General features: G+C 36.4%; 2 protein-coding genes and 1 long non-coding RNA gene across 4 annotated transcripts; 1 reads left to right on the top strand and 2 right to left on the bottom strand.

Annotated features, from left to right (window-relative positions):
• Positions 1 to 343: 343 nt before the first annotated feature.
• LOC131773161 (forkhead box protein D2) lies at positions 344 to 2,028 on the bottom strand. Of its 2 annotated transcripts, none has more exons than XM_059089145.2 (2): positions 1,988 to 2,028; positions 344 to 1,722 (listed from the first exon to the last, which is right to left on the bottom strand). In XM_059089145.2, exon 2 carries the CDS (start codon positions 1,575 to 1,577, stop codon positions 723 to 725), a length of 855 nt encoding a protein of 284 aa, XP_058945128.1. In that variant the 5' UTR covers positions 1,578 to 1,722; positions 1,988 to 2,028; the 3' UTR covers positions 344 to 722. The 2 variants fall into 2 exon arrangements, with proteins under 2 accessions (XP_058945128.1, XP_058945127.1); XM_059089144.2 differs by having other exon boundaries at positions 1,869 to 2,024.
• A 717-nt stretch (positions 2,029 to 2,745) lies between these two features.
• On the top strand, positions 2,746 to 11,865 carry LOC131773133 (uncharacterized). Its single transcript, XR_009339309.2, has 4 exons — positions 2,746 to 2,943; positions 9,337 to 9,412; positions 9,638 to 9,691; positions 10,876 to 11,865. It is a non-coding gene; the product is annotated as an uncharacterized lncRNA (long non-coding RNA).
• LOC131773132 (probable ribosome biogenesis protein RLP24) lies at positions 5,407 to 15,202 on the bottom strand. The gene is made up of 6 exons (XM_059089110.1): positions 15,068 to 15,202; positions 14,615 to 14,728; positions 7,731 to 7,803; positions 6,702 to 6,765; positions 5,828 to 5,907; positions 5,407 to 5,538 (listed from the first exon to the last, which is right to left on the bottom strand). Exons 1-6 carry the CDS (start codon positions 15,146 to 15,148, stop codon positions 5,465 to 5,467), a joined length of 486 nt encoding a protein of 161 aa, XP_058945093.1. The 5' UTR covers positions 15,149 to 15,202; the 3' UTR covers positions 5,407 to 5,464.
• Positions 15,203 to 15,524: the final 322 nt, after the last annotated feature.

Raw genomic sequence — 15,524 nt, 5'->3', positions numbered from 1 at the left:
TAATGTATATTTAAGCAAGCCCCTTATTTGTAAACATATGCTTTCATAGTAAGAAATGTCTGCTGCCTGTCTATTAACCTGGCCTCGAAAACTTCATTACGTTTTTTTTTAAATGAATTTAACGTAACAATCCGGATCGTGATCAAATAATTTTTTGCACATCAGACGACATTTGTTCAATCGACTAAGAACGACACAGCCTTAAGTAGTAACAATGAGCGTTAAAACTTGAACTTTTATCTGTTTCGCCCTCATTTAAAACACAATCTTGAAAGAACTTTGAATTATTCAAGATAAACCCCATCTAAATCCTCTCTACCCATTCTTTAACAATTTCAGAACATGAAATATCTTGTGAACTTTAATACATTAGCCTCGCCGCTTTATACCTGACAAATGGAGATACAAAATTGTTATCTTGTTTTCCGTAACAAGAATAGCCTTGTTCGATATAATTAAGTTGTCCTTTCCTCAAATTTGATCTGGGGCTTGATAGAAGCTTACTCGACCTTTCCTACTTTGCAAAGTTTTTTCAAAATACATAAATTTGTAACCTAGCTTTGTACAGGATATATATTTCACTTTGGATGACATGTTTGAGTCGTATAGACAACCTGAACATTCAAGGATTCTTCTTCCTCATAAGTTCGTCATCTTTCTTTCTTCAGTTATTCGTCCGATTATCAGCTTGATTTCCACTTTGTCTCTTCTCTCTACCTTTACTAAAGTCTCAAATAAGGATGAAATTGCTTGGAGCCCTCACAAAGGTTGCACTGTGTGCAGTTAAGATTTTGGTAATAAGGCAGAAATGGTAACTGTGAGTGAACAAACAATGAATCTGTCGAGGTCGGAGGACTATAATACTGGAAGGGGAATCCAAAAGGAGTAATCCCTGGCATTTTGTGTGGTTCAAGACTTGAAAAACTTAATTGCGGCACTAAGGAAGATGTACCAAATCTATTGTGGAGATCTAAGGGAGAAGAGAAAGCGTGCCTTCCCGTTTCCACAACAGGGATAGACTTCGCTTCGATTCTGTTGGGATCTTGTCTTTTAAACCTGGTTTTCCTTCGAAGAAAACTACCATTTTCAAACATATTATAACTCTCTGGATCCAGTGTCCAGTAGTTTCCTTTAAGTGGCTCATCAGATTTTATTCCAGTCTTGATGAAGCAATCGTTGAGAGAAAGGTTATTGCGGATACAAATTTTCCACGATGGGTAGGTATCACGATAAAAAGGAAACCTGTCTCTGATGAACTTGCATATACCATCCAGAGTCAATCTCTTCTCAGAAGAGTTTTGGATCGCCATTGCAATTAGTGCAATGTAAGAGTAAGGAGGTCTTCGTCGGGATTTGCGGTGGGTGCGCGTTTTCTTGTTATCCGTGTTTGATTCACTCTGAAGGTCATCACGGTGTGGGTTGCGGTTATTGTTATCGCATTCCGAATTGCTTCCTGATCTGCTGCCATCACCAGATTCTTGCTTTCTGGCCGCTAGTGGTCCTTGATCAGTTTCTGATGGCACTGAATCTTCAGGTTGCAGAGGGCGTTTCTGAGGTTGTCTTTTAAAATTATCCATTGCGACGCGTAGCGGCTATGCTTCTTGAATTGGTCGTCAGTTTACTTCTTAAACTGCTTCTCTCCTTTCCTCCCAGGTGAAGTGACAGGTCCTGCTCGTAGAGAATGAGGCTATAGGTCTCAATTCAAAGATTCTCTCACGAACTCTGGAAAAAAAGGAAAGCATGTGTATGAACAATGATGAACAACTTTCGCACAGGTGCAAATGGCGCTTGGCTAAATCACACATATAACGCGGTGTTTTGTACGCGAACATCTACTTGATAATAGAATAACAATGACCTTGGCTTACCTTTGCTGACACTTTTCCACAAAGCTTTAGAAGGTAATTGAGCTTTAATTAAGCTCGCTTTAGAAATAACTTACTCAGGAAATAAGTATAGCCTGAAATTAGCTTGAAATTTTACTCACGTTCTCTACCTCCTGCAGACATGTGCAAACTGCTTGCTGCTTTCGCGGGCAAAATAACTTCTCTCTACCTAGAGTGATTGTATTCGTTAAAAAAAACCCAGGGGCAATTTCTTTTTAATTGTGAGTGTGTAACAAATGCTCATGTAGAGTGGAAGCCTGCATTGAACAACTAAGAACAACACCTATTGTGTGCAATTGAATGGCGTTTATTAGCATCTTTGGCAATGGCACTTGACAATAACTTGATTATTACGAAGTTTTGCTGTTTTACCAAAATATTATTTGTTATCTGATTTTGTGTTCTCTGACAGCTGACGGCTCTACCCGGAGCAAGTAGGACGTCATGAGGACAAAGAGCTCCCCGATCGGGAAACTTATAATTCAATTCCAATATTTCACGTAGCTTTCTGGATAATCTTGGGGATCCTTTTAAAACGCGTTAATACTAACTTTCCAATTGGCAACAAACTAAGGACAAAAATGATTGTGCATAATAGTTGACTAACACAAGAACTGACTTATTACAGACCACAACTAGTTTACATTAAGAACGTATTTCACGCTGAAAAGTTCATCGAACAATTGAAACAGCACGCTCGTGTTCACTCCTCGGCGATATGGAATTACTGCTCTTTACCAAAATAACGTCTTCATTTCTTTTGCCGTTCACTCATAAATCCATTCAGGTTGGTAGAAATTTCAAAAGCGACGTTTTTAGTGCTTTGCCAGCAGTAGTTTAATTGTTTGAAGTAGTTTAATGGATTAATCTGACCACAGGGGTCAATATTTGAAACGCTTCGGTGTTTTTCTTCATTATACTCTGACACAATAAAGACACGTAGAAGTTTGTCAAATGAAATAAACGAAGGCCGAAGAAAATGGAATCCAATGATAATAGCATTGGAAGGTGGAGGTATATTGGATAGAAGTGCTTTACTGACTCTCCTGAGGAGAAGGTGAGGTAGCCAGTGATTCTGTTTCTTCTGGCTAGGTGTTTCTTAAGTTCGTTTTCTGAAAGAAACAAAAGCTGTGAACAACAAAAACGGTTAATCTAAATTTACTTTAGTTGGAAAGAATGACGAGGGTGTTTACGCACAATTATCGCTATTCTTTCAAAAGTATTCATCTTTCTTGCGATTATCATTTGAATGTAGAAAATGAATTCGTGTTTAAGAATCAAAGTCCATTACCACAGTTTTGGATAGTTCCATTTTGACAGTTGTCGATATTGACTATTGTTTGCATTGAAGTGACCTGCCTTTGTTGCACATCATAAAAATAAAAGAAAACTGTCTGGTTTATTTGGCACATTTTAATCGTCCCAATGAAGGTGTTCGATAACGTTATCTTCGAGAGTCGAAGACATAAAGCATTTCGTTACCATTGTTAGGAAAATAGGCCAGTAATGCAGCTCCGCCCGAAAATTAGAAATTGTAAAACAGGTGCCAAGGTATTATTTTCTTTGTCTTCAAATGTAATTTTGCCAGCTGCACTTTGGAATATGCATGTTTCGTTCCTTCTTACAAATCTCACGTAGTCCAGCACAAAGATGAACCAGAGACGCCTCTGAAATGAAATTCACATTTGTGAATCAAACCTCACGACTACTCAAAGCAATGGTGATTGTTAACTCGGATAAAATTAGCAAACTTTAATAAGATCAGCAAAGCTTCACCGCAGATTAACCAAAAGAAAGTGATACTTTGCGGAAAAAGGAGCGAGTGTTCAGTCTGATTTAGGAAACATACACGAATTGGTGTCTCTTGATTAGAAACCGGAATATTACTATGCGTAACCATATCACTCAAGCATGGTATCCAGCAGAGTTAATGAGTAATGAGAAACTTACATCAATTGCAACACGCTGTGGCTGTTTTTACTGCCCCAGGAGAAGACCGAAAACAGGCGATGACGTGCTCTATTAAATATCGATTTTTCTTGACCACTTAAATGATCACAGACATACGGGAGATGCCGTTAAACGTCTCCTAGAGGGACCTTGTCATTGACGTCAATTTAGGCGTTTTTTGTCATTGCACCACTACAAGGAGAATGTTGGACTTGCATTCGACACTACTGGCGCAGTTTATATAATGCAGATCATAAAGTTGCACGCAACTTTAAGTTACTTCTAATTTAGAAATCACATTCCTGTTGCTAACGCTTCAAAGTTTTTATTTTTTATATTTCAAGAAACTAATCTACGCTACGGATGCAGGTGGGGCACTTACACCTTTCTCTACCCTTAATATGCCACTACGTACAGCACGTGTTTTCACACAACCCGCGTAAACCGCTGTATGTTCGTTTTTAGTTGCTCACCATATTTACGTCAGCTGAAGAAAACCAGGATGAATCAATTTCCATTCCATAGAAGCAACACCAACGAACGTCGCTAATAGTTGAAATTTCAGTAACAAATTAATAGGCCCTTTTTACCAAATTCAGCATTAACAAGCCAACCCTTTGCAATGAACCAATGTTGCAGATGTTCATTAGTTTATTAGACAAGGTAACCATCACCATGGACAGTCATGCTTTAGGCAGGAGAGACTGGCATAAAATGTTGTATTTCTTACAATTAGATGGAAAGGATACGTGCTCTGTCGTATTTTAAGCGTTGAAAAACTAGTTCTTGACTTATGGGAAGGATAATCATTATTGCGCGTTCGTGTCTCGAACCTCTCTCAAACTGTCTGGATATTTGTAGAAAATAGAAGGTAAATTACTGGATAGCTCTTTGATGAGGTTCTCAAGGGGGGGGGGGGCGAGCTGTGATCGCTAACGGTTACTTTTTTACCGATTTTGACGGTTGACGGTTGCACTTTAGAACTTTTGACGGTTGAAGTTTGTTAGGAAGAAATTTTATCGGTGACTTTGAACTGACAATAATTTTTGTGTATGTTTTTTCTTTCATAAGCATTCCACTCAAATACGATGGGCTTCTTTCATGGGTATTCGTGCGCCCCTAAAACCTCCAACGATACACTGTGTCGCGATCTCGACGTACTTTTGGGCGTTCCTCGAATGTTAGAGAAAAAGGTCTGTCTGTCATTAAATATCGGCTTGAGGTTTCTACAGAACGGACCGAGCACTGGGAAGTTCGAACAAAACAGACTGAGAGATGCTGTTCTCCCAGATTAGCTTGATTCACAAAAGATTGACTTCCAAACACGTTGAAGACCCAAAACTTGGGCATTAAACAAGAATCTGGATCTTTGGCTTTCTATAACAGTTTATAATAGCGGAATTGTGAATGAACTATTCCCACAATAGAAAAGGTGCTTGCTTACCTAGTCTTTTTAAGAAAGTCAAGACAGAAGATGACAATCTTACGCGCGTTTGCAAAGTGCTCTTTGTAGTGAAGCAAGTTTGTCGAGCACGGCCAAAATTACTCTATCAACTTTCGACGGCCAAGATTGGTTAAATACTTTAATTCTTCCAACCAATTAAAGCAGTTACAATAGATGTTTCCGTTTAACCCTCAGTTTCCATACTTTCAGGTTCTCGCATAACTTGTGAGATCTTCCGTTCAAGTTTCCTCTTTTCAACTATAGAAAAAAAAAAAGGTAATCATCCTACGTACTTAAAACGACGACAAACACAGTTACACTTCACTTGGTTTCCGTTACGTTTTTTCATTAGCGTCTGAGGATTGTGGGCACCAGTGTTCCAGTGTTTATTTTAATTTTTCCCATGAAGACTTCATTAAGCGGGAGAGAAATTCAGCACTACGCTAATCTCGTGTAGATTTTCGTCTAAAAATTCTAAAATTTCTAAAAATTATGTGACGTATTTGTATTTCCATGCAGTGAATGAGAAAGGAATAACATTTCTGACCTGGTGGGCCAATCAGGGTGATTCCTTGCTTTATTTCCTTTATCTCAGCCTCTTCTGTGACTTTCTTATCAGGTTTCAGCCTTATAAAATACCAATACGTAAGTAGATGGTCAAAACAAACAAGTAAAGCAGCTTAATGAAAAAGAACTGCTGTCTATGTTTGTGTTGATTAATGCTATACTTAAATTAGTTCACTTATCTATTTCTATTTCTATATCTCTAAATCTATACCTACATCTCTAATTTTAGATCAAACTAACTACATTTCTAACTAACTTCTTTGGTACATAGCACAAAAAGTAGAGCCAGCCGTTGTATAATCGACGGGACTACACACGTCCCTCTCAAAGTTGACTGCATCTTTCTCACCTTGAGTGCTATCACTAAATTGAATCGCACTCTTTGCACTGTCTGAAAACATGATTAGTGAACATTTTTGTAAACGTTGTCAAGATCGTTGACCAACAAAAGCCAGTCAATTGTGTTATCTGGAACTGCAAATTTGTTCAAAAAGAACACAAGAAATCTCCAATAAGCAAGATTTTCGCGCTACACGGTAAGTGGAAGTTGATGAAAACAGTTCGAGTAACATAAAAATATTCAAAGCGAAATTCCACCAAAAGCACCACAGTAGGGAAAACTTTTCAGGTCTTCAGAGGAGTGGCTAATGGTGTACCTTTTAATTGTGTCACGTTACAGTACTTATGATGCTTCGAAGTTCACTCTTCCAACAAAAAGGAACCCATGTGACACTAACTTCATTCAGCAAACTTTCTTGTTTGAAAGATCTAAAAAACGTTAGTAATTTTCATAAGAACTTCATCTGTGATGCAAACACTCTTACTGTCACTTAAAACACTTCATTAGAACAAACCTGTTTACGATATGAAGATCTTGCCTCTTGTTTCTGATTTCTTCTATTCGCTTTATGGCTCTCACTAAATAAATACAGATACATGTGGAGTCTCTCACTGAATCAAAATTTGAAAAGATTTAAGAGTAATAGTCTGTAACTTTCGAACTTTTTAAAAAAATTGCGGCCACTTAACCTTACCGATTTGGCTGAAATTTGGCATGAAGGCTAATTTTAGGGTCCTAACCACGAAATGGGTATGAAAAAGCTCCAGTTGTTTTTGCTTGGCAAAAAATCGACCATGTCCGCCTATACTTGCCCGCCAACTTGGCGTATCGAAGGTGTTTTTATGACTTCGACTCCAGTCCTGTCGCATAGATTTCCTAGAATCTCTTGAAACAAATTTAAAAATCTAACCTTTTTCTTAACATTTGTTGGAAAAAATGTAGGAATGAAAGATTTTGATGACAGGTTATCTCAACGTTCGAAGGTCGTTTTGCGCCGCCTCGAACTGTAAAAAATTTACACCAACTTGTTAGCCTGATATCTCCAATGTTACCTCTGAAAATTGTTAAAACTAGACATTTGCCATGTTTTTTTTAAAATATATGTTAAGGGAAGGGAACATCGTTTCACGGATATCACGAGATTTTGAGAAATCTTTACGATAGGACTCGAGTTGAATTCAAAAGATCACCTTCGATCCGCCATATTGGCGGGCAAGTATGGGCAGACCAAGTGCACTTTTCCGTTTTTTTGGCAAGCAAAAATAAATGGAACTTTTTAATATCCATTTCGTGATTAGGACCTTAGAGTAAGACTTCATGCCAAATTTCAGCCAAATCGACGGAATGAAGCGGCCGACGAAAGTTCGAAAGTTACAAACTATCACACTTAAAAAACTTACGCGATGCTTTTAAGTGACATACTTTGAATCATCACCTCAGAGCTGGATGCCACTTAAAGGGTACTTGGTCGGAATTCTTGGCTCCACCAACCCCTTATGCACATTCCCGACACTCAGTTACAGTTGATATTTATTTTACATACCTGTGTTTGACCAAAGCTCACGGTTATATTTCACAGGAACGTTTCTTTTCTTCTCAAAATCGAATGCACTATCCTGTAAAGAAAAATTATTTGACACGAGTTTATATTGCAAGCACACTCTTATCCCTACTTTCCACCTGTTGGTTATCAAAAAGAGAAGCCTTGACTGTGCTCTGTTCTGTTGTAAAGTACGAGGAAGCGGCAAGAGCACGAAAGAAGTGTGGGGAAAAACACGAGACGTACTCGAGTGTTTCTCCCCACTTCTTAATTGTTAATAGATGACTCATGATAACTCTATTAGCTTATCATGATTCGACCTACAACATTAACCAAGCATTTCTGTTTCAAACAAGTTCACCTCTCAATCAGTGATACTTTACAAATAATATTAGACTCGTTTTAATTTTCCATTTTTGAGAAGCCTGCAAAGACAGCTCAGAAAAAGGCTCCCCGATTTTTCACATTGCAGATGACATTAAATAGAACAAATACAGGAGAAATTCATCGTGTTGTTTGATGTGACAAAGGCATTTGAAAGCATTCAGTGTGAGCGCCTGCATGAGAAACTTTGAGAAATTTTGGGGTTCCATGATACTCTATACGAGGTTCTGCACTGTTCATAGTGTAAATAGCACAGGACTTCAATGGCTTTGCATCAAGGTCAGAGTGCTTTCAAACATTGCCATTATGATGCATAAATGCCTTCAGCATCAGGTCCCTGATATACGGGACATAGCTCAAAAGAATTTAGAAAAGGTTTGATAGTAGATTTTGATTAAACAAAAATAACTTCATTTGTACCCCATATTAATTTACACGATACAAAAATAATAAATAAATAAAGATGAAAAATGGAGAGAGTTCAGGCTGCCCATAATGACCTTTGAGAGCTAAAAAAATAGGGCAGCCTCGCCTAGGTTATTAATAATGTATTATATTAAGAAGGAGTTCCTGCCTTTTTTACTTTGTTTTTTGTGACTAAGTTCTTGTGTGAAGTCAGTTTCATAACAGGAAGTTTGCTAACTCTATAAAACCATGAATCATGTAATGTGACTGGTCATGTGACTCTAAATTTACAGAAAACCTTATAGGGAAGTACTAATTACTAGAGGTGTACTTTCTCTTACAAACATTTGCCTATCATCTCAAGGGGTTAGTCCTACTGCAGAAGGAGAGAATGTCATTGTTTGTTCATGGTAATTTTCAGGGCTATGTTTTCATGCCCTCTACTTGATTTGTTCAAACTTCAGATTGTCTCACAAAACATGGAGCCACTCTCTCTTTACGTACTTAATACTCAGGTTATAATGAACATGCTTGCAATATGAAAAATTTTTCTGATGCTGGAAACTGAGGAATCAATCAAGAAGTGTTCGAGCTGTGATTGTGTATTGAAACGGGGTAACCTGCCTGGATATTTTCTTTTGAATTAATTGAGTTGCCTCTCAAAATTTCATTAGTAATTAGGAAAAATGAATTCATATATACAGCACAGGTGAAGCACACTTTAAACTTTCCATACAATTCTAGGAAGCTATAATTTTTTAATGTTGACTCTCAATAATTTGGCCTGGCATAACTTGTTGATTAATTCATTATTTTGTAGTCCCAGAAGCTGCTAATGACTCTGGAGGTACTGAACTTGATATATTTGATACACAAGGTACCCTTCAGGGGACAAGGTTAGGATAAAATTGCTTTTATGACTGAATATTGCACCCAGTTTACATATGAAGATAATAGCATTAAAAATTCCTATTATAGCTGTATTCAGAAGCACAGACATCTAGGTTATATGCTTCTGCTTTATCAACTTTTAAAATGTTTCTTTTTATGTCCCATATATCCATTCCTTTGATTTCCTCCCTAGCCTGCCTGCAACTAATTAAATTTTGTTTTAATTTAAGTGGGAGAGGATAAAACATAAGTGTAGCAGAGATCTCTTTCCAGATTGAATTCAGGTAAGCAGATCAGTAAACTAGTTAATGTTATAAAAATTATGCTTCTCCTGAATCTTTAATTTTATTGCCCTGGTTTTTTTTTTTTTTTTTTACAAAGCCTCTTTTATACCTCTGTGTGCCAGCTATTGATTAAAATCTCAGTGAATCGATATAACACATTTTATCATTTTTTTAAAATTCCATCTTTAAGCTTTTGGCATTTACTCTTTAAAATTCATAAATGGTATTATACATTTCTTTAACTAAAATCTGAATCATGAAGTCAACTTAATTTCAGTGAGTTTGAAACTTCATTCTACACAAGAACACTTTACTACAGTATGATGCTATATTTATTTGCTGTCTTTCTCGTACATATGACTATTACTATTGTCTCAAAATGGAGGATTTAATTATATTACAATGATTAAAATATACTTATTCTTTCAAATGTAAAAAAATACATGATGAAAATTGGAAGCTATGAAACATTTACAATTGAAAAACCTGTTACTAGTAGCTTATTATTTATTGATGTAAAAATTTTAATGGGAAATGCCTTTGCTTTAAAGTGGAGATACAGAAGTTTTCAAAGCTACCAGAAACAAGCTGTTTGCAAGTAATGAAAAAAATGTGATGAAATTGACAACCATACCTTAATGCTTGACATGCTTCACTCATACATGTCAGTTGTGTATACCTGCCATTGTAGAGGTGTCTTAAGAAATATTGTATAGTATGGATGTTGTTCTTTGTTATCTTTGTAGCCAAAAAAGCTGCATTGAACTTCAATTTTTATGAATACTAGGCACCTTCAAAGGTGGAAGAATATAAGACTACAGAATGATGTTTACTGGGCACTTGCACTTACTGGATTGATATATTCAAGCAATACTCTACATATACAAAACTGGTACATGATGTCTCTAATAACTGTACCCATTTTATATGACTCTCACATTTGTTGGCAACAATAGTTAAGTTCAGTTGGTAGGAAAGCAACTTTTTTGTTGCTGTCGCAATTAACATTCATGATGAAATTTCATTTAAAATAGAACATTTCCAGAATTTCTTCCTTTCTCTTCAATACCATTTACTTTTTCTGGAGCACAATTAAAAGAAATGGGTTATTAAAAAAATATAACTTTTGATTCAGGTAATTGTTTGAATATGTGAGTAACATTTGATTTTTTCACATGTAACAGGATGGTCCAGCTGAACAAGAAGTTGAAGTTTAACTCAGACTATTTGCAATGAGAAAGTATCAGTTAGTTTTGCAACCAAGTTTCAAATCAGTCAGTTGATGTTTAATAGAATGAAATCAGATCATTGAATATTTATTATCTAATATTGTAAATAGAAGCATGTTTCCTAAGCAGGAAGGCTGAAATAAATGAGTATGCATTTTAAGTTTCTCATTACAGGTGTGAAATTTTAGCCTTGGTTGTTATGTAGATCATTAAATGTGAGACTTTTTCACTTTTATTTATGTTAATAAAAGAGTTTGCATGCCAATTGTGTAAGGATAATGGTTCTCAGTTCTATCACATCCTTTTGTTAACCCTCAACCTTTTGGTGTGTCGTATAACTGAGTAATTTCATGAAATTTTCAGTTAGGGAACTTGGCTTGACTAAGTTGCTAAGTTTGGGGTGGGTCTTATAACCAAGTTTGCCTTAAAACCAAGAAAGTATGGTAACTGAAAAAAATGCATGTGTGCATGGTAGAATTATTGTAAGTACAGTACCACCTAGTGACAAAAATAAATGATTTCCTGTATGCATGAATGTTTAGGAGAAGTTATGGTGGTAACTGACCCTATTTTTGCTAGGATGCATAAGGTTTGATGATTGAAATGTGTATCTCTTAGCTTTAAAACTTTCAACTTCTATTAATTGTAACTGTTTAGCATATCTTTTTCTCTGTACCTTAAGCCCTAAAAAGTTCAAGCAGGTGAGACTTTAACCTGACTTCCTCTGTTTGGAATTGTGTCATTATATAATTTTGTTGTATAAGTTACCACATTGGAATGTGTAATATTATCTAGATTGCATTAAATACTCTGGCCCAAGCTGTCAATAGTGCTTGATGTTTCTTACAAATACCCAGGTAACCTCTGTTTGGAACTGTGTCATTACATAATTTTGTTGTGTTAGTTACCACATTGTAATGTGTAATATTATTTAGATTGCATTAAATGCTCCATTAACTTCATTCATGCTCAATAGGATATAACTTCATCTGATGCTGACTTCATACAATGCATCTGAAGAAGAAAAGATTCCCTAACTATGAAAATTTGCTCAAACATCAGGAACAATAACAAAAGTCCTCAGCTGCTTGAAAACACCGCTGACAAGCTTGCGTGTTGATTGCCCTGCAAAGTGTGAGAACATTGTCCCTAGGTTCCAGACCCTGTGAATACCCCCACCCCCGAACTGGTCCCTAAATCTCCTTGAAGAAACTCTTTGACAGCTAGTGCTGAAGAGTTATTATAGTTTCTATTATAGTGAAGGGCTGGAAAATAAACTAACAAGAATTCTTCCTTTAGGCTTGGCTAAATCATATATTACAAAAGTATGAGTAAAGTCTCAGGTTGTTACTTAAAAAATTTCTCCTTTTACAGTCTTAAAAAAAGTGAACTCTACAATTGTAGATATGGTAAGTCATCTTTTCTCAAAACCTATCAAAAACAATAAGGATAAACCTCAGATGATTTCTCATACAATTCTTTGATTCTCAAAAACTATTTTGTGGCAAAACAAATTGAACACCCACTGTCTACCCACTGTCTAGCCTAGTTTTCATGCAGAGAGGATAACTCTTTAAAAACAATTTTACCTTATTTTAAGAAGGCAATTCTTGTTTTTTTACATTCAGATTTAGTGGAACTTTATCTTGTTTGACACAAAAATGTTTGTTCTTCCCGTGAGATAATAAACAAATGTCTGTAAATGATAGTTAAACTGTAGTAATTAGTACTTTGAAGGATCACCCTAACAAATGTACCTGCACCTCTAATATTTGTCAGTGGATGGTTTGAATGAAAAGAAGCTTTATCACACTTAAATATTAATATCTATGAACTAGCTATGATTTATCATATGATTTATCTATGATTTATAACGTTTACACTATACATGATGGGGATATTACCCTGGCTCCACTGAAAGCATTTTCCAATTTGGTGTTGTTTTTCATGATATCTTGTCTTAATTTTCTAACTTACACATGGTTGTAAGTCTCTCTTTCACCATCTGAGGAACAACTCAGATGGCCACAAAGACTGTCCTTCATGCTTTTGTCGCTTTTTAACTTGATTAAAATAAATGCCTATGAATAAGTTCCTGACAGCAAAGTTGTTATTTGTTTGGAATGCTTCTGCACACCCTTTGTATGACAAGAAAGATCAATCAATTTGCTCAACAAACAGGAGATCAGCTACAAAATAGAGATTCCCCACACGTATTTAATAGCTTTAGGGGGTTTGCCTGGGGTCTGGCACTAATTATGAGCACCTGCAAGGATGCTACTATCTTTTTCATCCCCTGAGTTTCCCTGTCAACACTGCATTCAAACTGGTAAAAAATGACAGGTCCTATCAGTTTGACACAAACCAGTTTTTTGTACTGATGATCAAACACAAACATGGTTTCAATTTACTGAACACTGGATATGTAATCCAAGTATTTTTGAAAGTTATTAATGAATACTTAAGACCTAGTCTTTCAAAAGCCAAAGAATGAAAAAGGAGTAAATTGTTTTTTAGATGGAAGGGATGCTTTTGCAGTAATTTCTACTGGATAGGATATAAAATGCTTCATCTTCCAACGTTTTGCAACAGGAGTGACCATAAAGAAAGTTTCTGAAGTGTGGCATTAAAGTAATGTGTTTTTAGCACTTTGCAGCTAACAAGTAAAATTCAGTATCAAGTAAAAGACAGGAAAATCACTTAGTATTTTGCACTGCTTTAAATGAGAGCCTGTGGGCAGACCAACAGACTGTACTCCTTTGCACTTTGTCAACAATACTAATCAGCAGCTTCCATCACTATTAGACATGTCAAATGAATTTTACATCAATAAATGGCCTCATAACTTCCTATGGGCAAAGAAACACTCAAGCTGAAGCACCAATAATGAGGACCTGTTTGCAATGATGGCTGACATATTCTGACTGATTCTTCACCCTTAAAGTGCCCATGACCTGAATTTTTTTTGCATATTTAGTTAGCTTATTTTATGTACAAACTGATTTCAATAGAATAAAAATTTAAAAAAAGTGCTCTCATTTTGTCCTGAAAGTGTAGTACTTGGTTTGATTATGGAAACAAAATTAAAGAAAATTGGTTCTAACACTGGTCTGCTGTATCCTTGAGTGAAACAAACACACCCTTAGGTTCACTTGAATAAGCCCAAGAGTTTTGTTTGTGTAACAGATTTATGTTGCTTGAAGAAAAAACAGGCAAGATTTTCACAAGATTTGAGCAAAAATATGTCAGTCAGTTTTTTCCTAAATTACCTCACAGACCAAAAGTGGCACTGCAGTTTCTTTAAACTCACAGGAACATTGCAAGTTTGAAAAGTGAAAAATCAAAGAATTTTGATACCTTGTAGGTCAATACAGATGGGTTAATGACCAAACATGAGGTCAAGGTGGCTGAATATTGGCAGAGTTTTTTTCCCTCCTTTATTGATAGAGGCAACGTTGAGGTAAAAAAAATGCAAAAAAAGAACAAAGCTGATATCCAGCCATCATGATTGCACAAGCTGGGTCAATAAAGGCTTTACTATGTAAGAAATAGATTTTGCATAACAAAACTCTTGAATAATCCTGGAGCCAATCAGAACGCAGGATTCACTTTATCGCTTTATATTTCCCATGGTGTTGCCATCTATATCATAAAGTTACTACATGTCAAAAGCTGCCTATAATTTTTTTCTTACCATGGCTAGTTCTTTGCCAGCTGCCTTCCTGAAAGCTTTTGTCCATTTGATTTTACGAGGATTTCTCTTCATCTTAAAGTTCTTGTGGCATTTTGAGCGACAAAATCTAAACAGCTAGAATGACAACACAACACAAATGATGGATTACTTAAATTTTAAGGACGGAGTGTAATAGAATTTGAAAAAATAGTCCGTGAGGGCTGCCACCAAACCCTGCTCAAAACAAGTCCCCGGGACTCCTTTTATCGCTTTGATCATTGCGCACATACAAACTGCAAATCATGTTACAACAGAAACGCTTTTCGAGAGATTTTTCCACGCTATGTATTGTTACACAATAGGTCATTTCTGGCCGAGTTGTATCATGCGATGTATCGCAGCGAATTATCGATCGCCTCCGGCGTGACCACCGATCAAATTAGTCGAGAAGAAAGTTAAAAAAAGAGAGCTTACTTTACAGTCGTTCCTTACAAACACTGTTCCATGTCCTGGATAAATTGTTGACGAACAGAAATAGCACTTCTCAAGACGCATGATACGTTCGACGTGCTCCCAATGAAATGGAAAAGTGAAAAGTAATTAGGAAAGTGGTAACAGCAGTGTCTCAAGTCAGCGGAGTGCTTCTATAAATGAGTCAGTATAGAGTGTAAAAATCACAGAGTCGTTTGACGTGGTCTGATAGGAGTTATGTGCGCGCCATGTAGGTTCTTCCAAACCCACACATTCCTTCATACCCCTATAAGGAAATGTAGGGGTATGGAGCCCCACACAGTTTTAAATATCCATACACAGCCATGCACACCTATCATGAAACCCAGAAGTTCCTTTTAGACCCTTTTATTTGTCAACGACACCAGATGTTTATGTTGGTGACACAACTTTATCGAAAACTTCTAGTTGGGAAAATGTT

The sequence above is a fragment of the Pocillopora verrucosa genome, chromosome 4, assembly GCF_036669915.1.
Source record: "Pocillopora verrucosa isolate sample1 chromosome 4, ASM3666991v2, whole genome shotgun sequence".
Lineage (NCBI taxonomy): Eukaryota > Metazoa > Cnidaria > Anthozoa > Scleractinia > Pocilloporidae > Pocillopora > Pocillopora verrucosa.
Note: the sequence above shows the minus strand (reverse complement) of the source record. Positions and strands in the feature narration are given on the sequence as shown.